At 50.6% G+C, this 26,818-nt stretch overlaps 1 protein-coding gene across 1 annotated transcript in view; it reads right to left on the reverse strand.

The window, feature by feature from the left end:
• The window catches only part of susd6 (sushi domain containing 6), a 77,216-nt gene that overhangs the window by 3,988 nt on the left and 46,410 nt on the right, over window positions 1-26,818 (reverse strand). The window contains exons 3-5 of the mRNA XM_046291060.1: window positions 5,502-5,696; window positions 1,201-1,398; window positions 897-1,032 (exon numbers count right to left, since the gene is read on the reverse strand). Coding sequence (XP_046147016.1) covers window positions 897-1,032; window positions 1,201-1,398; window positions 5,502-5,696 — 529 coding nt within the window. The remainder of the gene's footprint in view (window positions 1-896; window positions 1,033-1,200; window positions 1,399-5,501; window positions 5,697-26,818) is intronic.

Consider the following 26,818-nt stretch of genomic DNA (forward strand, 5'->3'; position numbering starts at 1 on the left):
CCCCAGGCCTCACAGCCCCCCCCAGGCCCTACAGCCCCCCAGGCCTCAGTCCCCCCCCCAGGTGACAGCCCCCCCAGGCCTGACAGCCCCTCCCAGGCCTCACAGCCCCACCAGGCCTCACAGCCCCCCAGGACTCACAGCCCCCCCCCCAGGCCTCACAGCCCTCCCAGGTCTCACAGCCCCCAGGCCTCACAGCCCACCCAGGCCTCACAGCCCCCAAGGCCTCACGGCCCCCCCAGGCCCTACAGCCCCCCAGGCCTGACAACACAATCAACAGAGCGACATACACACCTGTTAGTTAACTGTTGTAAATCACAGAACCAGAGACAGTAAGTCTGGTAGCAACATACACACCTGTTAGTTAACTGTTGTAAATCACAGAACCAGAGACAGTAAGTCTGGTAGCAACATACACACCTGTTAGTTAACTGTTGAACCTAATGCAGCTTTCACTTTGACACTGTTTCATCTGCTGTTAACTTGTAAAACCAGTTACATTTCATCTTCACCAAACCGGATCTGATGGGCCCAAAATGGCAGCAAAATACACACAGAGGTAAAGGTGTGTGTGTGTGTGTTCATGTAAATACTCTGAAAACGTGTGTGTGTGTGTTCATGTAAATGTATTGAAGGTGTGTGTGTGTGTGTGTGTTCATGTAAATGTATTGAAGGTGTGTGTGTGTGTGTGTGTGTGTGTGTGTTCATGTAAATGTATTGAAGTGTGTGTGTGTGTTCATGTAAATGTATTGAAGTGTGTGTGTGTGTTCATGTAAATGTATTGAAGGTGTGTGTGTGTGTTCATGTAAATGTATTGAAGGTGTGTGTGTGTGTTCATGTAAATGTATTGAAGGTGTGTGTGTGTGTTCATGTAAATGTATTGAAGGTGTGTGTGTAACCTGCTGTGGTGGAAGGACTTGAGTTTGGGCTGCAGCAGAACAAACAGCACCACCAGCAGCAACAGGAGGGCCACAGAGGAGGCTGTGGACGCTACGATGGACAGCGCTGGCATCGCCAACGGAGATCGCGGCTCCTCTGAGGAGAGAGACAGAATACTTTTGGATTCTTTTGTCAATTGAGTTTGAAATTTAATAGTCCAAAAAAAAAATAATGGCCTCCCAGTCAATCCGTGTCCCAGGCAGAAAAGTGGTCTGGTAAAAGGCTTGTATTACAACAGGTGAGACGGGAGGTTACTCTGGGTCTTACCTGGGCTGAGGCGGCAGGTGATCTGCATGGGTACGTCCCACTCCCCATTCTGACAGGTCAGGAACTTGAGGTCCCCCTTCAGAGCGTAGCCCTCGTCACAGAAGTACTCTATCACGGTCTTCTGGGTGAGGCGGTGGCAGGGGGACGGGTGGCACCTGTACCCTCCGTTCTCTGGCTCCGTGGGAGGGGGGCACACTGGGGGGAGAGAGAGGAGGGGAGAGAGAGGAGGGAGGGGAGAGAGAGGAGGGAGTGGAGAGGGGAGAGAGGAGGGGGAGAGGAGGGGGAGAGGAGGGAGGGAGAGAGAGGAGGAGGGAGAGAGGAGGGAGAGAGGAGGGAGGGGAGAGAGAGGAGGGAGGGAGAGAGGAGGGAGGGGAGGGGAGAGAGGGGGAGAGAGGAGGGGAGAGAGGAGGGGAGAGAGGAGGGGAGAGAGGAGGGAGAGAGGAGAGAGAGAAGGGAGAGAGAGGAGAGAGGAGGTGGAGAGAGAGGAGGGGAGGGGAGAGGGGAGAGAGGAGGGGAGAGAGGAGGGGAGAGAGGAGGGAGAGAGGAGGGAGAGAGGAGAGAGAGAAGGGAGAGAGAGGAGAGAGGAGGTGGAGAGAGAGGAGGGGAGGGGAGAGGGAGAGAGGAGGGGAGAGAGGAGGGGGAGAGAGGAGGGAGAGAGGAGAGAGAGAAGGGAGAGAGAGGAGAGAGGAGGTGGAGAGAGAGGAGGGGGGGGAGAGGGAGAGAGGAGGGGAGAGAGGAGGGGAGAGAGGAGGGAGAGAGGAGAGAGAGAGGAGGGAGAGAGGAGAGAGAGAAGGGAGAGAGAGGAGAGAGGAGGTGGAGAGAGAGAGGAGGGGAGGGGAGGGGGAGAGAGGAGGGGAGAGAGGAGGGAGAAAGGAGAGAGAGAAGGGAGAGAGAGAGAGAGAGGAGGTGGAGAGAGAGGAGGGGAGGGGAGGGAGAGGGGGGGAGAGAGGAGGGAGAAAGGAGAGAGAAAGGAGAGAGAGAGGAGAGAGGAGGGGGAGGGGAGAGAGAGGAGGGGAGAGAGAGGAGGGAGAGTGGAGAGGGAGAGAGGAGGGGAGAGAGGAGGAGAGAGAGAGAGAGAGAGAGGAGAGGAGAGGAGGTGGAGAGAGAGGAGGGGAGGGGAGAGGGGAGAGAGGAGGGGAGAGAGGAGGGAGAGAGGAGGGAGAGAGGAGAGAGAGAAGGGAGAGAGAGGGAGAGAGGAGGTGGAGAGAGAGGAGGGGAGGGGAGAGGGGGGGAGAGAGGAGGGGAGAGAGGAGGGAGAAAGGAGAGAGAAGGGAGAGAGAGGAGAGAGGAGGTGGAGAGAGAGGAGGGGAGGGGAGAGGGGAGAGAGGAGGGGAGAGAGGAGGGAGAAAGGAGAGAGAGAAGGGAGAGAGAGGAGAGAGGAGGGGGAGGGGAGAGAGAGGAGGGGAGAGAGAGGAGGGAGTGGAGAGGGGAGAGAGGAGGGAGAGAGGAGAGAGAGAAGGAGAGAGAGGAGAGAGGAGGTGGAGAGAGAGGAGGGGGGGGAGAGGGGGAGAGGAGGGGAGAGAGGAGGGAGAAAGGAGAGAGAGAAGGGAGAGAGAGGAGAGAGGAGGGGGGAGGGGAGAGAGAGGAGGGGAGGGGAGAGAGGAGAGGAGAGAGAGGAGGGGAGTGTGGAGGGGAGGGGGAGGGGAGAAAAGAGGGGAGAGAGAGGGGAGAGAGGAGGGGTGAGAGGAGGGAGAGAAGGGAGAGAGAGGAGGGGGGGGGAGAGAGAGGAGGGGAGAGAGGAGGGAGTGGAGAGGGGAGAGTGAGGAGAGAGGATGGAGGGGAGAGAGGAGGGAGTGGAGAGAGGGAGAGAGAGGAGAGAGGAGGGGGAGGGGAGAGAGAGGGAGAGGAGGGGAGAGAGGAGGGGAGAGAGAGGAGAGAGGAGGGGGAGGGGAGAGAGAGGGAGAGGAGGGAGAGAGAGGAGGGGGGGGAGAGAGAGGAGGGAGTGGAGAGGGGAGAGAGGAGGGGAGAGAGGAGGGAGAGAGGAGGGAGAGAGGAGGGGAGAGAGGAGGGAGGGGAGAGAGAGGAGGGAGTGGAGAGGGGAGAGGAGGTGGAGAGAGAGGAGGGGGAGGGGAGAGGGGAGAGAGGAGGGGAGAGAGGAGGGAGAAAGAGAGAGAGAAGGGAGAGAGAGGAGAGAGGAGGTGGAGAGAGAGGAGGGGAGGGGAGAGGGGAGAGAGGAGGGGAGAGAGGAGGGAGAAAGGAGAGAGAGAAGGGAGAGAGAGGAGAGAGGAGGGGGAGGGGGAGAGAGAGGAGGGGAGAGAGGAGGGAGTGGAGAGGGGAGAGAGGAGGGGGAGAGAGGAGAGAGAGAAGGGAGAGAGAGGAGAGAGGAGGTGGTGAGAGAGGAGGGGAGGGGAGAGGGGAGAGAGGAGGGGAGAGAGGAGGGGAGAGAGGAGGGAGAGAGGAGAGAGAGAAGGGAGAGAGAGGAGAGAGGAGGTGGAGAGAGAGGAGGGGATGGGAAGAGGGGAGAGAGGAGGGGAGAGAGGAGGGAGAAAGGAGAGAGAGAAGGGAGAGAGAGGAGAGAGGAGGTGGAGAGAGAGGAGGGGAGGGAGAGGGGGAGAGAGGAGGGGAGAGAGGAGGGAGAAAGGAGAGAGAGAAGGGAGAGAGAGGAGAGAGGAGGGGGAGGGGAGAGAGAGGAGGGGAGAGAGAGGAGGGAGTGGAGAGGGGAGAGAGAGGAGGGAGAGAGGAGAGAGAGAAGGGAGAGAGAGGAGAGAGGAGGTGGAGAGAGAGGAGGGGAGGGGAGAGGGGAGAGAGGGGGGAGAGAGGAGGGAGAAAGGAGAGAGAGAAGGAGAGAGAGGAGAGAGGGGGAGGGGAGAGAGAGGAGGGGAGGGAGAGAGGAGGGGGAGAGAGGAGGGGAGTGTGGAGGGAGGGGGAGGGAGGGGAGAAAAGAGGGGAGAGAGAGGGAGAGAGGAGGGGTGAGAGGAGGGAGAGAAGGGAGAGAGAGGAGGGGGAGGGGAGAGAGAGGAGGGGAGAGAGAGGAGGGAGGGAGAGAGGAGGGAGTGGAGAGGGGAGAGAGAGGAGAGAGGAGGGGGAGGGGAGAGAGAGGGAGAGGAGGGGAGAGAGGAGGGGGAGAGAGAGGAGAGAGGAGGGGGAGGGGAGAGAGAGGGAGAGGAGGGGAGAGAGAGGAGGGGAGAGAGGAGGGAGAGAGAGGAGGGGAGAGAGGAGGGGGAGAGAGGAGGGAGGGGAGAGAGGAGGGAGGCGGGAGGGGAGAAAGGAGGGGAGTGGGGAGGGGAGAGAGGAGGGGAGAGAGAGGAGGGGAGGAGAGGGGGAGGGGAGAAAGGAGGGGAGAGGAGGGGGAGAGAGAGAGGAGGGAGTGGAGAGGGGAGAGAGGAGGGAGAGGGGAGAGAGAGGAGGGGAGGAGAGGGGGAGGGGAGAAAGGAGGGGGAGAGAGAGGAGGGGAAAGAGAGGAAGGAGTGGAGAGGAGGAGGGGAGAGAGAGGAGAGAGAGAGAGAGGGGGGGAGAGAGGAGGGGAGAGAGAGGAAGGAGTGGAGAGAGGAGGGAGAGAGAGGAGAGGAGAGAGGAGGGGAGGGGGAGAGAGGAGGGGGAGAGAGAGGAGGGAGTGAAGAGAGGAGGGAGAGAGAGGAGGGGGAGGGGAGAAAAGAGGGGAGAGAGAGGAGGGGAGGGGAGAGAGGAGGGGGAGAGGAGGGGGAGAGAGAGGAGGGGAGGAGAAGGGGAGGGGAGAAAGGAGGGGAGAGAGGAGGGGAGAGAGAGGAGGGGAGAAAGGAGGGGAGAAAGAGGGGAGAGAGGAGGGGGAGAAAGGAGGGGAGAAAGGAGGGGAGAAAGAGGGGAGAGAGGAGGGGAGGAGAGGGGGAGGGGAGAAAGGAGGGGAGAGAGGAGGGGAGAAAAGTATTCTTATCAATGCAGATTAGAAAAAGCCAATAAGATGCATAAGGAAGGACAAGTACTGGTGTGTGTGTGTTGCGTACAGCTCCCCCGGTTGGCTCGTATGACAGTGTGTGTGTGTGTGTGTGTGTGTGTGTGTGTGTGTGTGTGTGTGTGTGTGTGTGTGTGTGTGTGTGTGTGTGTGTGTGTGTGTGTGTGTGTGTGTTGCGTATAGCTCCCCCGGTTGGTTCTTATGACAGTGAGTGTGTGTGTTGCGTATAGCTCCCCCGGTTGGTTCTTATGACAGTGTGTGTGTGTGTGTGTGTTGCGTATAGCTCCCCCGGTTGGTTCTTATGACAGTGTGTGTGTGTGTGTTGCGTATAGCTCCCCCGGTTGGTTCTTATGACAGTGTGTGTGTGTGTGTTGCGTATAGCTCCCCCGGTTGGTTCTTATGACAGTGTGTATGTGTGTGTGTTGCGAACCATTAGTGCTGATACAGCGTAGAGGCAGGCGGGTCCATGTCCCAGCGGTGGTACAGGTGATGGAGGCGGGTCCATCGGGGGCGTAGCCCGGCTCACAGCCATAGGACAGCAGGGTACCAGGAGGGAAGGAGCCTCGGTTCGCCTCCGTCTGGTTGACCAGCTCCCCGTGCACTACGGCCACCGGTCGAGGACATCCTGAAGGAGACAGAGAGGAGAGAGAATTTAAATCACTGAGATGGTGAGAGGAGGCCAATCTTTCTCAGTTCAATCTGATCTTAAGGAAGGAGAAGGTGAATGGTCGGGGGGGGGGCGTAAAACAATGATAATAATTTGGACGCTGCAAATTGACCACAACTAGGTCCAAAAAGAGATTGCATTTGAAAATAATTAGTGGAAATTATTGGTGATTTGAGTCTTTTTCTCACTATGGAGGTGACAGGAAGCAGGCTGTGCTGGTCACTGCTCTCTGAGTCTCTACGTCTGGCAAGGGCCTAGTGGTTAGAGTGTAGAGGAGGCAGGTAGTCTAGTGGTTAGAGTGTAGAGGAGGCAGGTAGCCTAGTGGTTAGAGTGTAGAGGAGGCAGGTAGTCTAGTGGTTAGAGTGTAGAGGAGGCAGGTAGTCTAATGGTTAGAGTGTAGAGGAGGCAGGTAGTCTAGTGGTTAGAGTGTAGAGGAGGCAGGTAGTCTAGTGGTTAGAGTGTAGAGGCGGCAGGGTGGCCTAGTGGTTAGAGTGTAGAGGAGGCAGGTAGTCTAGTGGTTAGAGTGTAGAGGAGGCAGGTAGTCTAGTGGTTAGAGTGTAGAGGCGGCAGGGTAGCCTAGTGGTTAGAGTGTAGAGGCGGCAGGGTGGCCTAGTGGTTTGAGTGTAGAGGAGGCAGGGTAGCCTAGTGGTTTGAGTGTAGAGGCGGCAGGGTGGCCTAGTGGTTAGAGTGTAGAGGCGGCAGAGTGGCCTAGTGGTTAGAGTGTAGAGGCGGCAGGGTGGCCTAGTGGTTAGAGTGTAGAGGGGGCAGGGTAGCCTAGTGGTTAGAGTGTTGGACTAGTAACCGGAAGGTTGCAAGTTCAAACCCCCGAGCTGACAAGGTACAAATCTGTTGTTCTGCCCCTGAACAGGCAGTTAACCCACTGTTCCTAGGATGTCATTGAAAATAAGAATTTGTTCTTAACTGACTTGCCTGGTTAAATAAAGGTATAATTAAATAAAAAAAGACCCGAGACATCTCACGGAAGGATTATATTTCTGTCTCTCAGTGCAATTCAATGGTGAGACTGCAACATCCACACTATGGTGCACCTCTGTTGTCAACTAAAATGTCTCAGAGGACTCGTCCTCTTCCTTTCATGTGTTCCCCTAAAGAATTGGTGTGTTGTGAAAGAAAGGCCGGATAGAGTAACTGAAGAGGAAGGACCTGTTAAAACACAGTGCTGTCAAAAATGTCATTTTCATACACACACACACACACACACACACACACACACACACACACACACACACACACACACACACACACACACACACACACACACACACACACACACACACACACACACACACACACACACACACACACACACACACACACACACACACTCCCTGCAGCTAACATCTGATGAGAAGCAAGAACAGATCAACCCAAATCCTGCAGGTCTTAACTGATATTCTACCACCTGCACAAATGAAAATCATGCCAACGGTAAATTAGCATCACAGACAGACTGTGTGTATTTTCAGCAGTTTGGACTTGTCTCTGAGTGACTTCCAGGTTTCTGTGGTAGGATGGCATGTTGACAGTACAACAGGGAGAGATGGGACAGTTTGTCAAGTACGGCCGTAGGGCATCTCGTCGGAAGTCAATAGACATGATCGGACTATCTTCAGTCCTAGAGAGAGAGAGAGAGAGAGAGAGAGAGAGAGAGAGAGAGAGAGAGAGAGAGAGAGAGAGAGACAGAGAGGGACAGAGAGGGACAGAGAGAGAGACAGAGAGAGAGACAGAGACAGGGAGCGCGAGAGAGAGAACGAGAGAGACTGAGAGAGAGCGAGAGAGACAGAGAGAGAGCGAGAGAGACAGAGAGAGACAGAGAGAGAGCGCGAGAGAGAACGAGAGAGACAGAGACAGAGAGAGAGCGAGAGAGACAGAGAGAGAGCGAGAGAGAGACAGAGAGAGAGCGAGAGAGAGAGAGAGAGAGAGTGAGGAAAAGAGACTACTGTTCCCATTCTGTCTGAGTTCCTCTGTTTTTTTACTGTTTCTACAGCCTTTTCTGCTCTGGCTGTGTGCCGGTTTGTTTGTCTGTGTTAATTGATGCTCTCCCAGGTTCCAACTCAATCTTATTCTCTAATCTCTCGGAGGGGAAACGTGACACTGAAACTGCCACCAGAAGATTAGAACCACACCTCCTTAGTGACTTAGAATGCTGTGGGTTGAGGGTCTCGGCCTAGCCTCGGCCTAGTCTCGACCTAGTCTCGGCCTAGCCTTTGGGACTCTGTGTCTTAAGTATAAGCTGAGTGGCACTGATCTGAAGGTCTCTGATGTTGGTCTGTGATGGTGTTTTCCTGAGCTCGGTACAAGCTGCAGAGATCAATTACTTATTTGTTGAAGAGGCCTACTTTAATGTTATATTTTTTATAATTAGGATCCCCAATTTACCGACATACAATGCCTACGGAAAGTATTCAGACCCCTTGACTTTTTCAACATTTTGTTAAGGTGCAGCCTTATTCTGAAATTGATGAAATAAAGATTGGAGTGCTGCAGAGATGGTTGTCCTTCTGGAAGGTTCTCCCATCTTCACAGAGGAACTCTGGAGCTCTGTCAGAGTGACCACCTCTCTGACCTAGGCCCTTGTCAGTTTGGCCGGGCTGACAGCTCTAGGAAGAGTATTGGTGGTTCCAAAACTTTTTCCATTTAAGAATGATAAAGGCCTTAAAAGCTGCAGAATTGTCTTTTCTTTGTACCCTTCCCCAGATCTGTGCCTCGACAATCCTGTCTACGAGCTCTATGGACAATTCCTTTGACCTCATGGCTTGGTTTGTAGATTGAGATTTTTGATTTATTGAATCCATTTTAGAAAAAGGCTGTAACGTAACAAAAATGTTGGAAAAGTTGAGGGGTCTGAATACTTTCTGAATGTACTGTGTGTATATATATATGTTATTTTTTATTTCACCTTTATTTAACCAGGTAGACTAGTTGAGAACCAGTTCTCATTTGCAACTGCGACCTGGTCAAGATAAAGCATAGCAATTCGACACATACATCAACACAGAGTTACACATGGAATAAACAAACATACAGTCAATAATACAGTAGAAAAAACAAGTCTATATACAATGTGAGCAAATGAGGTGAGATAAGGGAGGTAAAGGCCATGGTGGTGAAGTAAATACAATATAGCAAGTAAAACACGAATGGTAGATTTGCAGTGGAAGAATGTGCAAAGTAGAGATACTGGGGTGCAAAGGAGCAAGATAAATACTGTATGGGGATGAGGTAGGTAGATGGGCTGTTTACTGATGGGCTATGTACAGGTGCAGTGATCTGTGAGCTGCTCTGACAGCTGGTGCTTAAAGCTAGTGAGGGAGATATGAGTCTCCAACTTCAGAGATTTTTGCAGTTCGTTCCAGTCATTGGCAGCAGAGAACTGGAAGGAAACACGATCAAAGGAGGAATTGACTTTGGGGGTGACCAGTGAGATATACCTGCTGGAGCGCGTGCTACGAGTGGGTGCTGCTATGGTGACCAGTGAGCTGAGATAAGGTGGGGCTTTACCTAGCAGAGACTTGTAGATAACCTGTAGCCAGTGGGTTTTGGCGACGAGTATGAAGCGAGGGCCAGCCAACGAGAGCGTACAGGTCGCAATGGTTGGTAGTGTATGGAGCTTTGGTGACTAAACGGATGGCAATGTGATAGACTGCATCCAGTTTGTTGAGTAGAGTGTTGGAGGCTATTTTATAGATGACATCACCGTTTTATGAGAGTATGTTTGGCAGCATGAGTGAAGGATGCTTTGTTGCGATATAGGAAGCCAATTTTAGATTTAATTTAGGATTGGAGATGCTTATTGTGAGTCTGGAAGGAGAGTTTACAGTCTAACCAGACACCTAGGTATTTGTAGTTGTCCACGTATTCTAAGTCAGAGCAGTCCAGAGTAGTGATGCTGGACGGGCGAGCAGGTGCGGGCAGGGATCGGTTGAATAGCATGCATTTAGTTTTCCCTGCGTTTAAGAGCAGTTGGAGGCCACGGAAGGAGAGTTGTATGGCATTGAAGCTCATCTGGAGGTTAGTTAACACAGTGTCCAAAGAGGGGCCAGAAGTTTACAGAATGGTGTCGTCTGCGTAGAGGTGTACCAGAGAATCACCAGCAGCAACAGCAACATCATTGATGTATACAGAGAATAGTTGGCCCGAGGATTGAACCCTGTGGTACCCCCATAGAGACTGCCAGAGGTTCGGACAACAGGCCCTCCAATTTGACACACCGAACTCTATCAGAGACGTAGTTGGTAAACCAGGCGAGGCAATCATTTGAGAAACCAAGGCTGTCGAGGCTGCCAATAAGAATGCGGTGATTGACAGAGTCGAAAGCCTTGGCCAGGACCATGAATACGGCTGCACAGTACTGTCTCTTATCGATGGCGGTTATGATATCATTAAGGACCTTGAGATGGCTGAGGTGCACCCATGACCGGCTCTGAAACCAGATTGCATAGCGGAGAAAGGTACGGTGCGATTCGAAATGGTCGGTGATCTGTTTGTTAACTTGGCTTTTGAAGACCTTAGAAAGGCAGGGCAGGATGGATATAGGTCTGTAGCAGTTTGGGTCCAGAGTGTCACCCCCTTTGAAGAGGGGGATGACCGCGGCATCTTTCCAATCTTTGGGAATAATAAATAATAATAATAATAATGTAAATAATACTACAACTAAAAATACACAAATTTACAGATATAAAAAATAATGCATAACAATAAATTAAGAATAATAACATGTGGTTGTATGTAGGGCGGCAGGTAGCCTAGTGGTTAGGTAGCCTAGTGGTTAGAGCAGGTAGCCTAGTGGTTAGGTAGCCTAGTGGTTAGAGCAGGTAGCCTAGTGGTTAGGTAGCCTAGTGGTTAGAGCAGGTAGCCTAGTGGTTAGAGCAGGTAGCCTAGTGGTTAGAGCAGGAAGCCTAGTGGTTAGAGTAGGTAGCCTAGTGGTTAGAGCAGGTAGTCTAGTGGTTAGAGGCAGGTATTCTAGTGGTTAGAGCCTAGTGGTTAGAGCAGGTAGAGTGGTTAGAACAGGTAGCCTAGTGGTTAGAGCAGGTAGCCTAGTGGTTAGAGCAGGTAGCCTAGTGGTTAGAGCAGGTAGCCTAGTGGTTAGAGCAGGTAGCCTAGTGGTTAGCCTAGTGGTTAGGTAGCCTAGTGGTTAGAGCAGGTAGCCTAGTGGTTAGAGCAGGAAGCCTAGTGGTTAGAGTAGGTAGCCTAGTGGTTAGAGCAGGTAGTCTAGTGGTTAGAGGCAGGTAGTCTAGTGGTTAGAGGCAGGTAGTCTAGTGGTTAGAGCAGGTAGCCTAGTGGTTAGAGCAGGTAGCCTAGTGGTTAGAGCAGGTAGCCTAGTGGTTAGAGCAGGTAGCCTAGTGGTTAGAGCAGGTAGCCTAGTGGTTAGAGACAGGTGGCCTAGTGGTTAGAGCAGGTAGCCTAGTGGTTAGAGCAGGTAGTCTAGTGGTTAGAGCAGGTAGCTTAGTGGTTAGAGACAGGTGGCCTAGTGGTTAGAGCAGGTAGCCTAGTGGTTAGAGCAGGTAGTCTAGCGGTTAGAGCAAGTAGCCTAGTGGTTAGAGCAGGTAGCCTAGAGGTTAGAGCATTGGGTCAGTAACTGAAAGGTTGTTAGATCGAATCCCCGAGCTGACAAGGTAAAAATCTGTCATTCTACCCCTGAACAAGGCAGTTAACCCACTGTTCCCCGGTAGGCCATCATTATAAATAAGAGTTTGTTCTTAAACTGACGTGGCTTGTTAAAGAAACTTGTTTTTAAAGGGTGTGCGTATCAATCTGTTACAGATACACGTCAGTACAACAAGTAGGTCACACGAGGGAAAGGTGTTATTCCTCTTTCTGAAACCCGGTTTGTTGTTCCACTCTCTGGAGATGTAATCGTGTAATCATGGCTCTGTATAACATGACCTCTGCTTTAGAGTTACGATGTGCTGGAACTCAACACATATCTTCATATTAATGTGTCACTAAACTGACGTGAGGGGCCTGACTGTGAATAACACGTCTAAATGATGACAGTAATTAAATGACTAAAACAAAACAACAACCTTTGAGGAGTCATGAACAAGCATGGCACGATGAAGAGTATTGGACTAGGTAGAAAACGTCTCAACACCTACTCTCCTGTCTTCTGTGCTTTAAAAGGTGTTGAAAGCAGTAGCAGTTTGCAGGCCTTTATGTGCTATGACATCATGAGTAGGAAACAAACTACTGCGTTACCACCAGACCACCGGCCGGAGAGAATTCATTATGTTTAGTGTCTCTACTGCATGGAAATTCAAGTCTCTTTCTCCCAAAGAAGATAGTCTAATCATTCTGCAAGTCGACAGACAGACAGACAGACAGACAGACAGACAGACAGACAGACAGACAGACAGACAGACAGACAGACAGACAGACAGACAGACAGACAGACAGACAGACAGACAGACAGACAGACAGACAGACAGACAGACAGACAGACAGACAGACAGACAGATGGCAGAGACAAACACACAGGAATGAACAGCAGCCTTAAGGAACAGCTCTCTCCCCTCTTCCTCTCTCCCAACCGCCTGGGCTAGCTAAACCTCCTTATAAGGTAGTTTACAAGAGAGTTAGGCTTCTACCCCAGTATAATAAGTCATAGATAATACATCAGGGAAACAATCTGCTTCAAGTGGATGAATGTTAGTTTCCCTGCTTAACTGTCCAAAGTTGTGTCTGTACTTCTCTTTTAAGAATAACTTGGTTCATTTGAAGAGTCTAATCCCCTGGTGCCTGATAGGACTTGAACATAAAAGGGAACTGCACTGTTAAAATGGGCAAAAACCACAACAAAAAAATTCCCACAGGGCTGTGGGGTGAGACAGGGATGCAGCTTAAGCCCAACCCCCTTCAACATACACATCAATGAACTGGCGAGGGCACAGGAACAGTCTGCAGCACCCGGCCTCACCCTACTAGAATCTGAAGTCAAAATGTCTACTGTTTGCTGATGATCTGGTGCTTCTGTCCGCAACCATGGAGGACCAACAGCTTCACCTAGATCTTCTGCACAGATTCTGTCAGACCTGGGACCTGACAGTAAATCTCACTAAGACAAAAATAATGGCGTTCCAAAAAATGTTCAGTTGCCAGGACCACAAATTCCATCTAGACACCATTGCCCTCGAGCACAACAACAAACTATACATACCTCAGCCTAAACAGCAGCACCACAGGTAACTTCCACAAAGCTGTAAACGATCTGAGAGACAAGGCAAGAAGGTTCTTCTATGCCATCAAAAGGAATATAAAATTCAACATACCAATTAGGATTTGGCTAAAAATACTTGAATCAGTTTTAGAACTCATTGTCCTTTATGGTTGTGAGGTCTGGGGTCCGCTCACCAACTAAGCATTCACAAAATGGGACAAACACCAAATTGAGACACCTAATGCATGCAGAGCAGAATTAGGCCGATACCCATAATGACCAAAATCCAGAAAAAAATTGGTTAAAATTCCACAACCACCTAAAAGGAAGATATTCACAAACCTTCCATAACAAAGCCATCACCTACAGAGAAATTAACATGGAAAAGAGCCTCCGAAGCAAGCTGGTCCTGGGACTTTGTTCACAAACAGACCCCACAGAGCAGCAGGACAGCAACACAATTAGACCCAACCAAATCATAAGAAAAATAAAAGAGAATGATTTCCAATGTGTCAAGTAATTAACAAAAAAACAGAGCAATCGAGAATGCTATTTCGCCCTAAACAGAGAGTACACAGTGGCAGAATACCTGACCACTGTGACTGACCCAAACTTAAGGAAGCTTTGGACTTTGTACAGACTCAGTGAGCGTAGCTTTGCTATGGAAAGAGGCCGCCGTTGGCAGACATGGCTCTCAAGAGAAGACAGGCTATGTGCTCACTGCCAACAAAATGAGGTGGAAACTGAGCTGCACTTCTTAACCTCCTGCCAAATGTATGACCATATTAGAGAGACATATTTCCCTCAGATTACAAAGACCCAAAGAATTAAAAAACAAACCCGATTTTGATAAACTCCCATATCTACTGGGTGAAATATCACAGTGTGCCATCACAGCAGCAAGATTTATGACCTGTTGTCACCAGAAAAGGGCAACCAGTGAAGAACAAACACCATTGAAACTATATTTCTGTTGATTTATATTCCCTTTAACTATTTGCACATCGTTAAAACACTGTATATAGACATAATATGACATTTGTTTACTGTTCATTTCACACCTGTTTATTATCCTTTTCACTTGTTTGGGCGATGTTAACATATATTTCCCAAGCCAATAAAGCCCTTAAATTGAGTTGAGAGAGAGAGGGGGTAGGGGAGAAAGACAGTGAGCGAGAGAGAGAAAGCAAGAGAAAGAGAGAGCGAAGGGAGGTTCTTAGTTGGCCGGGGTAAATTGAAATAGTAATTATCCTTCATCACAAACCGCAGGAGGCCAAAACCAATCCCATTATTGTAGTGATGGCTTAAATCTGCAACTGTTGAGAGGCTACAACAGGACAACAGACACCCAGAGAGAGGAGAAGAGGGGGGAGAGAGAGAAAGAGAGGGAGAGATAGAGAGGGGGTGAGAGAGAAAGAGAGGGAGAGATAGAGAGGGGGTGAGAGAGAAAGAGAGGGAGAGATAGAGAGGGGGTGAGAGAGAAAGAGAGGGAGAGATAGAGAGGGGGTGAGAGAGAAGGAGAGGGAGAGATAGAGAGGGGTGAGAGAGAAGAGAGGGAGAGATAGAGAGGGGTGAGAGAGAAAGAGAGGGGAGATAGAGAGAGAAAGAGATGGAGAGATAGAGAGTGGGGTGAGAGAGAAAGAGAGGGAGAGATAGAGAGGGGGGGTGAGAAGAGAGAAATAGAGGGAGAGATAGAGGGGGATGAGAGAGAAAGAGAGGGAGAGATAGAGAGGGGGTGAGAGAGAAAGAGAGGGAGAGATAGAGAGTGGGGTGAGAGAGAAAGAGAGGGAGAGATAGAGAGGGGGTGAGAAGAGAGAGATAGAGGGAGAGATAGAGAGGGGGTGAGAAGAGAGAAATAGAGGGAAAGATAGAGAGGGGGTGAGAGAGAAAGAGAGGGAGAGATAGAGAGGGGGTGAGAGAGAAAGAGAGGGAGAGATAGAGAGGGGGCGAGAAGAGAGAAAGAGAGGGAGAGATAGAGAGGGTGTGAGAGAGAAAGAGAGGGAGAGATAGAGTTGGGTGAGAGAGAAAGAGAGGGAGAGATAGAGAGGGGGTGAGAAGAGATAAATAGAGGGAGAGATAAAGAGGGAGGTGAGAGAGAAAGAGAGGGAGAGATAGAGGGGGTGAGAAGAGAGAAAGAGAGTGAGAGATAGAGAGGGGGTGAGAGAGAAAGAGAGGGAGAGATAGAGAGGGGGTGAGAGAGAAAGAGAGGGAGAGATAGAGAGGGGGTGAGAGAGAGAGAGGGAGGTGAGAGAGAAAGAGAGGGAGAGATAGAGAGGGGGTGAGAGAGAAAGAGAGGAAGAGATAGACAGGGGGTGAGAGAGAAAGAGAGGAAGAGATAGACAGGGGGTGAGAGAGAAAGAGAGGGAGAGATAGAGGGATTAGGCTGAATACTGGGAGGGGGAAGATTACCTAACCAGGGAGCGGGGTTCATATGTTTTTGTTCCTTTGTTAGTCTTTTGTTATTGTTGTTATGCTGGAGAGGGTGGATGAATGGTGTTTTGTTATTGTTGTTATGCTGGAGAGGGTGGATGAATGGTGTTTTGTTATTGTTGTTATGCTGGAGAGGGTGGATGAATGGTGTTTTGTTATTGTTGTTATGCTGGAGAGGGTGGATGAATGGTGTTTTGTTATTGTTGTTATGCTGGAGAGGGTGGATGAATGGTGTTTTGTTATTGTTGTTATGCTGGAGAGGGTGGATGAATGGTGTTTTGTTATTGTTGTTATGCTGGAGAGGGTGGATGAATGGTGTTTTGTTATTGTTGTTATGCTGGAGAGGGTGGATGAATGGTGTTTTGCTGTGTTAACGTCTCCCTCTCTTTCTCCCTCTCTTTCTCCCTCTCTTTCTCCCTCTCTTTCTCCCTCACTCTCTAATCCAGGGATTTGAGTCAAGCTGTCATTATTAGAGTGCAAAGCTCATAGCGTGTGCTGGAGTGAACTAGAGGCTGAGGGGGTTGAGTCCTAAAATATTATAGGACAGGGTACAACAGAGGACAGAGAGACTAGACCATGGAGAAGTTTAAAACACACAGGAGACAAAGACAGAGACTGTAGATTAGAGAGGCTGAGGGGGTTGGCTCTATTGACAGAGACTGTAGATCAGAGAGGCTGAGGGGGTTGGCTCTATTGACAGAGACTGTAGATCAGAGAGGCTGAGGGGGTTGGCTCTATTGACAGAGACTGTAGATCAGAGAGGCTGAGGGGGTTGGCTCTATTGACAGAGACTGTAGATCAGAGAGGCTGAGGGGTTGGCTCTATTGACAGAGACTAGATCAGAGAGGCTGAGGGGGTTGGCTCTATTGACAGAGACTGTAGATCAGAGAGGCTGGGGGTTGGCTCTATTGACAGAGACTGTAGATCAGAGAGGCTGAGGGGTTGGCTCTATTGACAGAGACTGTAGATCAGAGAGGCTGAGGGGGTTGGCTCTATTGACAGAGACTAGATCAGAGAGGCTGAGGGGGTTGGCTCTATTGACAGAGACTGTAGATCAGAGAGGCTGGGGGTTGGCTCTATTGACAGAGACTGTAGATCAGAGAGGCTGAGGGGTTGGCTCTATTGACAGAGACTAGATCAGAGAGGCTGAGGGGTTGGCTCTATTGACAGAGACTGTAGATCAGAGAGGCTGAGGGGGTTGGCTCTATTGACAGAGACTAGATCAGAGAGGCTGAGGGGTTGGCTCTATTGACAGAGACTAGATCAGAGAGGCTGAGGGGTTGGTTCTATTGACAGAGACTAGATCAGAGAGGCTGAGGGGGTTGGTTCTATTGACAGAGACTAGATCAGAGAGGCTGAGGGGGTTGGCTCTATTGACAGAGACTAGATCAGAGAGGCTGAGGGGGTTGGCTCTATTGACAGAGACTAGATCAGAGAGGCTGAGGGGTTGGCTCTATTGACAGAGACTGTAGATCAGAGAGGCTGGGGGTTGGCTCTATTGACAGAGACTGTAGATCAGAGAGGCTGAGGGGGTTGGCTCTATTGACAGAGACTAGATCAGAGAGGCTGAGGGGGTTGGCTCTATTGACAGAGACTGTAGATCAGAGAGGCTGAGGGGGTTGGCTCTATTGACAGAGACTAGATCAGAGAGGCTGAGGGGGTTGGCTCTATTGACAGAGACTAGATCAGAGAGGCTGAGGGGGTTGGTTCTATTGACAGAGACTAGATCAGAGAGGCTGAGGGGGTTGGCTCTATTGACAGAGACTAGATCAGAGAGGCTGAGGGGGTTGGCTCTATTGACAGAGACTAGATCAGAGAGGCTGAGGGGGTTGGCTCTATTGACAGAGACTAGATCAGAGAGGCTGAGGGGGTTGGCTCTATTAACAGAGTCTGTAGATCAGAGAGGCTGAGGGGGTTGGCTCTATTGACAGAGACTAGATCAGAGAGGCTGAGGGGGTTGGCTCTATTAACAGAGTCTGTAGATCAGAGAGGCTGAGGGGGTTGGCTCTATTAACAGAGTCTGTAGATCAGAGAGGCTGAGGGGGTTGGCTCTATTGACAGAGACTAGATCAGAGAGGCTGAGGGGGTTGGTTCTATTGACAGAGACTAGATCAGAGAGGCTGAGGGGGTTGGTTCTATTGACAGAGTCTGTAGATCAGAGAGGCTGAGGGGGTTGCCGGGGATACAAACCAGGTGGAAGGTCCTGTAAACACCACGGAGAGAGAGACAGTAGACTAAACCAAAGCTCATGTAAATATGGTGTTTATCTGCAGGATAGCAGAAGGTTCGGACTGAGAGACTAGACCATGAAAATACATTTAGATCTCCTTAATGCTGTCTTTTAAACACAGTACACATGGACAAAGACTAGACCATGGAGAGATGTACAGAGAGAGAGAGAGGGGTAAAGGTGACTAGAGCAAAACTCACGTCACATTAATGGGTGGGGCTCCTGTTGCCAGGGATACTGCAGGGCTCCTGTTGCCAGGGATACTGTAGGGCTCCTGTTGCCAGGGATACTGTAGGGCTCCTGTTGCCAGGGATACTGTAGGGCTCCTGTTGCCAGGGATAGTGTAGGGCTCCTGTTGCCAGAGATAGTGTAGGGCTCCTGTTGCCAGAGATAGTGTAAACTGTTGCCAGAGATAGTGTAGGGCTCCTGTTGCCAGAATAGTGTAGGGCTCCTGTTGCCAGAGATAGCAGGGCTCCTGTTGCCAGAGATAGTGTAGGGCTCCTGTTGCCAGAAAGATAGTGTAGGGCTCCTGTTGCCAGAGATAGTGTAGGGCTCCTGTTGCCAGAGATAGTGTAGGGCTCCTGTTGCCAGAGATAGTGTAGGGCTCCTGTTGCCAGGGATACTGTAGGGCTCCTGTTGCCAGGGATACTGTAGGGCTCCTGTTGCCAGAGATAGTGTAGGGCTCCTGTTGCCAGGATAGTGTAGGGCTCCTGTTGCCAGGGAGTGTAGGGCTCCTGTTGCCAGAGATAGTGTAGGGCTCCTGTTGCCAGAGATAGTGTAGGGCTCCTGTTGCCAGAGATAGTGTAGGGCTCCTGTTGCCAGAGATAGTGTAGGGCTCCTGTTGCCAGAGATAGTGTAGGGCTCCTGTTGCCAGGGATAGTGTAGGGCTCCTGTTGCCAGGATACTGTAGGGCTCCTGTTGCCAGGGATACTGTAGGGCTCCTGTTGCCAGGGATACTGTAGGGCTCCTGTTGCCAGGGATACTGTAGGGCTCCTGTTGCCAGGGATACTGTAGGGCTCCTGTTGCCAGGGATAGTGTAGGGCTCCTGTTGCCAGAGATAGTGTAGGGCTCCTGTTGCCAGAGATAGTGTAGGGCTCCTGTTGCCAGAGATAGTGTAGGGCTCCTGTTGCCAGAGATAGTGTAGGGCTCCTGTTGCCAGAGATAGTGTAGGGCTCCTGTTGCCAGAGATAGTGTAGGGCTCCTGTTGCCAGAGATAGTGTAGGGCTCCTGTTGCCAGAGATAGTGTAGGGCTCCTGTTGCCAGAGATAGTGTAGGGCTCCTGTTGCCAGGGATACTGTAGGGCTCCTGTTGCCAGGGATACTGTAGGGCTCCTGTTGCCAGGGATAGTGTAGGGCTCCTGTTGCCAGAGATAGTGTAGGGCTCCTGTTGCCAGAGAGTGTAGGGCTCCTGTTGCCAGAGATAGTGTAGGGCTCCTGTTGCCAGAGATAGTGTAGGGCTCCTGTTGCCAGGGATACTGTAGGGCTCCTGTTGCCAGGGATACTGTAGGGCTCCTGTTGCCAGGGATACTGTAGGGCTCCTGTTGCCAGGGATACTGTAGGGCTCCTGTTGTCAGGGATACTGTAGGGCTCCTGTTGCCAGGGATACTGTAGGGCTCCTGTTGCCAGGGATACTGTAGGGCTCCTGTTGCCAGGGATACTGTAGGGCTCCTGTTGCCAGGGATAGGGCTCCTGTTGCCTGTAGGGCTCCTGTTGCCAGGGATACTGTAGGGCTCCTGTTGCCAGGGATACTGTAGGGCTCCTGTTGCCAGGATAGTGTAGGGCTCCTGTTGCCAGGGATGTTGCCAGGGATACTGTAGGGCTCCTGTTGCCAGGATACTGTAGGGCTCCTGTTGCCAGGGATACTGTAGGGCTCCTGTTGCCAGGGATACTGTAGGGCTCCTGTTGCCAGGGATACTGTAGGGCTCCTGTTGCCAGGGATACTGTAGGGCTCCTGTTGCCAGGGAGGGCTCCTGTTGCCAGGGATACTGTAGGGCTCCTGTTGCCAGGGATAGTGTAGGGCTCCTGTTGCCAGGGATACTGTAGGGCTCCTGTTGCCAGGGATAGTGTAGGGCTCCTGTTGCCAGGGATAGTGTAGGGCTCCTGTTGCCAGGGCTGTAGGGCTCCTGTTGCCAGGGATAGTGTAGGGCTCCTGTTGCCAGGGATAGTGTAGGGCTCCTGTTGCCAGGGATAGTGTAGGGCTCCTGTTGCCAGGGATAGTGTAGGGCTCCTGTTGCCAGGGATAGTGTAGGGCTCCTGTTGCCAGGGATAGTGTAGGGCTCCTGTTGCCAGGGATAGTGTAGGGCTCCTGTTGCCAGGGATAGTGTAGGGCTCCTGTTGCCAGGGATAGTGTAGGGCTCCTGTTGCCAGGGATAGTGTAGGGCTCCTGTTGCCAGGGATAGTGTAGGGCTCCTGTTGCCAGGGATAGTGTAGGGCTCCTGTTGCCAGGGATAGTGTAGGGCTCCTGTTGCCAGGGATAGTGTAGGGCTCCTGTTGCCAGAGATAGTGTAGGGCTCCTGTTGCCAGGGATAGTGTAGGGCTCCTGTTGCCAGGGATAGTGTAGGGCTCCTGTTGCCAGGGATAGTGTAGGGCTCCTGTTGCCAGGGATAGTGTAGGGCTCCTGTTGCCAGGGATAGTGTAGGGCTCCTGTTGCCAGGGATAGTGTAGGGCTCCTGTTGCCAGGGGGCTCCTGTTGCCAGGATAGTGTAGGGCTCCTGTTGCCAGGGATAGTGTAGGGCTCCTGTTGCCAGGGATAGTGTAGGGCTCCTGTTGCCAGGGATAGTGTAGGGCTCCTGTTGCCAGAGATAGTGTAGGGCTCCTGTTGCCAGAGATAGTGTAGGGCTCCTGTTGCCAGAGATAGTGTAGGGCTCCTGTTGCCAGAGATAGTGTAGGGCTCCTGTTGCCAGAGATAGTGTAGGGCTCCTGTTGCCAGAGATAGTGTAGGGCTCCTGTTGCCAGAGATAGTGTAGGGCTCCTGTTGCCAGAGATAGTGTAGGGCTCCTGTTGCCAGAGATAGTGTAGGGCTCCTGTTGCCAGAGATAGTGTAGGGCTCCTGTTGCCAGAGATAGTGTAGGGCTCCTGTTGCCAGAGATAGTGTAGGGCTCCTGTTGCCAGAGATAGTGTAGGGCTCCTGTTGCCAGAGATAGTGTAGGGCTCCTGTTGCCAGGGATAGTGTAGGGCTCCTGTTGCCAGAGATAGTGTAGGGCTCCTGTTGCCAGAGATAGTGTAGGGCTCCTGTTGCCAGAGATAGTGTAGGGCTCCTGTTGCCAGAGATAGTGTAGGGCTCCTGTTGCCAGAGATAGTGTAGGGCTCCTGTTGCCAGGGATAGTGTAGGGCTCCTGTTGCCAGAGATAGTGTAGGGCTCCTGTTGCCAGAGATAGTGTAGGGCTCCTGTTGCCAGAGATAGTGTAGGGCTCCTGTTGCCAGAGATAGTGTAGGGCTCCTGTTGCCAGAGATAGTGTAGGGCTCCTGTTGCCAGAGATAGTGTAGGGCTCCTGTTGCCAGGGATACTGTAGGGCTCCTGTTGCCAGGGATACTGTAGGGCTCCTGTTGCCAGGGATAGTGTAGGGCTCCTGTTGCCAGAGATAGTGTAGGGCTCCTGTTGCCAGAGATAGTGTAGGGCTCCTGTTGCCAGAGATAGTGTAGGGCTCCTGTTGCCAGTGATACTGTAGGGCTCCTGTTGCCAGGGATACTGTAGGGCTCCTGTTGCCAGGGATACTGTAGGGCTCCTGTTGTCAGGGATACTGTAGGGCTCCTGTTGCCAGGGATACTGTAGGGCTCCTATTGCCAGGGATACTGTAGGGTTCCTGTTGCCAGGGATACTGTAGGGCTCCTGTTGCCAGGGATACTGTAGGGCTCCTGTTGCCAGGGATACTGTAGGGCTCCTGTTGCCAGGGATAGTGTAGGGCTCCTGTTGCCAGAGATAGTGTAGGGCTCCTCTTGCCAGGGATAGTGTAGGGCTCCTGTTGCCAGGGATACTGTAGGGCTCCTGTTGCCAGGGATACTGTAGGGCTCCTGTTGCCAGGGATAGTGTAGGGCTCCTGTTGCCAGAGATAGTGTAGGGCTCCTGTTGCCAGAGATAGTGTAGGGCTCCTGTTGCCAGGGATAGTGTAGGGCTCCTGTTGCCAGGGATAGTGTAGGGCTCCTGTTGCCAGGGATAGTGTAGGGCTCCTGTTGCCAGGGATAGTGTAGGGCTCCTGTTGCCAGGGATAGTGTAGGGCTCCTGTTGCCAGGGATAGTGTAGGGCTCCTGTTGCCAGGGATAGTGTAGGGCTCCTGTTGCCAGAGATAGTGTAGGGCTCCTGTTGCCAGGGATAGTGTAGGGCTCCTGTTGCCAGGGATAGTGTAGGGCTCCTGTTGCCAGGGATAGTGTAGGGCTCCTGTTGCCAGAGATAGTGTAGGGCTCCTGTTGCCAGGGATAGTGTAGGGCTCCTGTTGCCAGGGATAGTGTAGGGCTCCTGTTGCCAGGGATAGTGTAGGGCTCCTGTTGCCAGGGATAGTGTAGGGCTCCTGTTGCCAGAGATAGTGTAGGGCTCCTGTTGCCAGGGATAGTGTAGGGCTCCTGTTGCCAGGGATAGTGTAGGGCTCCTGTTGCCAGGGATAGTGTAGGGCTCCTGTTGCCAGGGATAGTGTAGGGCTCCTGTTGCCAGAGATAGTGTAGGGCTCCTGTTGCCAGGGATAGTGTAGGGCTCCTGTTGCCAGAGATACTGTAGGGCTCCTGTTGCCAGAGATAGTGTAGGGCTCCTGTTGCCAGAGATAGTGTAGGGCTCCTGTTGCCAGAGATAGTGTAGGGCTCCTGTTGCCAGAGATAGTGTAGGGCTCCTGTTGCCAGAGATAGTGTAGGGCTCCTGTTGCCAGAGATAGTGTAGGGCTCCTGTTGCCAGAGATAGTGTAGGGCTCCTGTTGCCAGAGATAGTGTAGGGCTCCTGTTGCCAGAGATAGTGTAGGGCTCCTGTTGCCAGAGATAGTGTAGGGCTCCTGTTGCCAGGGATAGTGTAGGGCTCCTGTTGCCAGAGATAGTGTAGGGCTCCTGTTGCCAGAGATAGTGTAGGGCTCCTGTTGCCAGAGATAGTGTAGGGCTCCTGTTGCCAGGGATAGTGTAGGGCTCCTGTTGCCAGAGATAGTGTAGGGCTCCTGTTGCCAGAGATAGTGTAGGGCTCCTGTTGCCAGAGATAGTGTAGGGCTCCTGTTGCCAGAGATAGTGTAGGGCTCCTGTTGCCAGAGATAGTGTAGGGCTCCTGTTGCCAGAGATAGTGTAGGGCTCCTGTTGCCAGGGATAGTGTAGGGCTCCTGTTGCCAGAGATAGTGTAGGGCTCCTGTTGCCAGAGATAGTGTAGGGCTCCTGTTGCCAGAGATAGTGTAGGGCTCCTGTTGCCAGAGATAGTGTAGGGCTCCTGTTGCCAGAGATAGTGTAGGGCTCCTGTTGCCAGAGATAGTGTAGGGCTCCTGTTGCCAGAGATACTGTAGTGCTCCTGTTGCCAGAGATACTGTAGGGCTCCTGCTGCCAGAGATACTGTAGGGCTCCTGTTGCCAGAGATACTGTAGTGCCCCTGTTGCCAGAGATACTGTAGGGCTCCTGTTGCCAGAGATACTGTAGTGCTCCTGCTGCCAGAGATACTGTAGGGCTCCTGTTGCCAGAGATACTGTAGTGCTCCTGTTGCCAGAGATACTGTAGGGCTCCTGTTGCCAGAGATACTGTAGTGCTCCTGTTGCCAGAGATACTGTAGTGCTCCTGTTGCCAGAGATAGTGTAGTGCTCCTGTTGCCATAGATACTGTAGGGCTCCTGTTTCCAGAGATACTGTAGTGCTCCTGTTGCCAGAGATACTGTAGTGCTCCTGTTGCCAGAGATACTGTAGTGCTCCTGTTGCCAGAGATACTGTAGTGCTCCTGTTGCCAGAGATAGTGTAGTGCTCCTGTTGCCATAGATACTGTAGGGCTCCTGTTGCCAGAGATACTGTATTGCTCATGTTGCCAGAGATACTGTAGTGCTCCTGTTGCCAGAGATACTGTAGTGCTCCTGTTGCCAGAGATAGTGTAGTGCTCCTGTTGCCAGAGATAGTGTAGTGCTCCTGTTGCCAGAGATACTGTAGTGCTCCTGTTGCCAGAGATACTGTAGTGCTCCTGTTGTCAGAGATACTGTAGTGCAGGGGATAGCAGAGGGTTTGGAGGCCAGACCATGTAAGTGTAAAACCTGGTTACTTTGTTGTTGTTGTTTAAGCACGGACTATGTTATTTACTGTGTGCTACATGTTGGACATGCAGCACACGGACGGATTGCTAGGCTACAGTCTGCCGTGAGAGCGCTGAGGAGAAGAGACGTGACTGTTTGAACTATAGCTAATAACTAACTGAAATTCCTTCCATAGTTGGCCAATTAGTCTACTGAAAATATGAACTGCTAGCCAAGGGACCCCGATCGTCGTACTCACAGAGATCAGGGTCCTGTGGCTAGCAGTCCAAAGGGACCCCGATCGTCGTACTCACAGAGATCAGGGTCCTGTGGCTAGCAGTCCAAAGGGACCCCGATCTTCGTACTCACAGAGATCAGGGTCCTGTGGCTAGCAGTCCAAAGGGACCCCGATCGTCGTACTCACAGAGATCAGGGTCCTGTGGCTAGCAGTCCAAAGGGACCCCGATCGTCGTACTCACAGAGATCAGGGTCCTGTGGCTAGCAGTCCAAAGGGACCCCGATCTTCGTACTCACAGAGATCAGGGTCCTGTGGCTTGCAGTCCAAAGGCTGGCTACTTAGAAGAATCACAAATATAAAATAATTCCATGTGTGTTATTTCATAGTTTTGAGGTCTTCACTGTTATTCTACAATGTTAGAAAACAGTAAAAATAATGAGTGGGTGTTTTCTAACCTTTTGACCGGTGCTGTATATAGATGTTACATTTTACTTTATGGGTTGATTATGTTTGATTACGCTTTCTACTACATATAATAATACAATTAAATTATATATCTTTACATTAATACATATTAATTTTTTTTTAACCTTTATTTAACTAGGCAAGTCAGTTAAGAACAAATTCTTATTTTCGGTGACGGCCTGGGAACAGTGGGTTAACTGGTCTAGGAACAGTGGGTTAACTGGTCTAGGAACAGTGGGTTAACTGGTCTGGGAACAGTGGGTTAACTGGTCTGGGAACAGTGGGTTAACTGGTCTGGGAACAGTGGGTTAACTGGTCTAGGAACAGTGGGTTAACTGGTCTAGGAACAGTGGGTTAACTGGTCTAGGAACAGTGGGTTAACTGGTCTAGGAACAGTGGGTTAACTGGTCTAGGAACAGTGGGTTAACTGGTCTAGGAACAGCGGGTTAACTGGTCTAGGAACAGCGGGTTAACTGGTCTAGGAACAGCGGGTTAACTGGTCTAGGAACAGCGGGTTAACTGGTCTAGGAACAGTGGGTTAACTGGTCTAGGAACAGTGGGTTAACTGGTCTAGGAACAGTGGGTTAACTGGTCTAGGAACAGTGGGTTAACTGGCCTAGGAACAGTGGGTTAACTGGTCTAGGAACAGTGGGTTAACTGCCTGTTCAGGGGCAGAACGACAGATTAGTACCATGTCAGCTCGGGGGTTTGAACTTGCAACCGTTCGGTTGCTAGTCCAACGCTCTAACCACTGGGCTACCCTGCCGCCCCAGGGTAATTTATAAATCCCAAAATTGATGCAGCAACTACAGATGGCCCCTTTAAGTCCATCAAAAGTGTATCAGTTTGAGCATGTGTCCAATAGCATGAATTAGACTGAGCAATAAAACCCCCACTTTTATTCCATAGGCTGGGATGCACATATTTACAGTATATCCCATGCCCCAAGGCAGTGTTTGGGGACATTGCCCTGTGTAATGTGCCGTATCTCAGACGGGATGTTAAACGGGTGTCCCGACTCTCTTGTGGTCACTAAAGATCCCATGGCAGATATTGTAAGAGTAGGGATGTTTAACCCCCGGTGTCCTGGATATATTCCCAATCTGACCCTCATACCATCACGGTCACCTAATCATCCCCAGCTTCCAGTTGGCTCATTCACCCCCCCCCCCTCCTCTCCCCTGTGACTATTCCCCAGGTCATTGTTGTAAATGAGAATGTGTTCTCATTCAACTTACCTGGTAAAATAATGGATAAACAACAACACAAATGCTTCCAACTTGAGTTGTTTATTGACTAATAGTTGATAACATTACTTTGTGTTGAATAATAATTGATCATTTTACTTTGCGTTTGTGTGAATGGTTGATTGTGTTTCGTCATACACTGTGGGGTCCTGTTATATTTCCTTATAGGTACACCCTATATTGTTAAAGGCTATCATTACCTAGTAGGGCTGGAGATTGCCAGGGACCTCACAATATTAACACCTGGGTGAGGATACGATATGGATTGTGATTCTATATGTAGTGTGATTCTATATGTATTGTGATTCTATATGTATTGTGATTCTATAAGTATTGAGATTCTATAAGTATTGTGATTCTATAAGTATTGTGATTCTATAAGTATTGAGATTCTATAAGTATTGTGATTCTATAAGTATTGAGATTCTATAAGTATTGTGATTCTATATGTATTGAGATTCTATATGTATTGTGATTCTCTATGTATTGTGATTCTCATGATTCTATAAGTATTGAGATTCTATAAGTATTGTGATTGTCACGACGCCAGGACAGCGGACAGCGGAGTCAATCACCACCTTCCGGAGACACCTGAAACCCCACCTCTTTAAGGAATACCTAGGATAGGATAAGTATTCCCTCTCACCCCCCCCCCCCCTTTATGATTTAGATGCACTATTGTAAAGTGACTGTTCCACTGGATGTCATAAGGTGAATGCACCAATTTGTAAGTCGCTCTGGATAAGAGCGTCTGCTAAATGACTTAAATGTAAATGTAAAATGTAAATGTGATTCTATAAGTATTGAGATTCTATAAGTATTGTGATTCTATATGTATTGAGATTCTATATGTATTGAGATTCTATATGTATTGTGATTCTATATGTATTGTGATTCTCATGATTCTATATGTATTGTGATTCTATATGTATTGTGATTCTATATGTATTGTGATTCTATATGTATTGAGATTCTATAAGTATTGAGATTCTATAAGTATTGTGATTCTATATGTATTGAGATTCTATATGTATTGTGATTCTCTATGGATTGTGATTCTATATGTAGTGTGATTCTCTATGTATTGTGATTCTATATGTATTGTGATTCTATAAGTATTGAGATTCT

This window comes from Oncorhynchus gorbuscha, linkage group LG12 (genome assembly GCF_021184085.1).
Source record: "Oncorhynchus gorbuscha isolate QuinsamMale2020 ecotype Even-year linkage group LG12, OgorEven_v1.0, whole genome shotgun sequence".
Taxonomy (NCBI): Eukaryota; Metazoa; Chordata; class Actinopteri; order Salmoniformes; family Salmonidae; genus Oncorhynchus; species Oncorhynchus gorbuscha.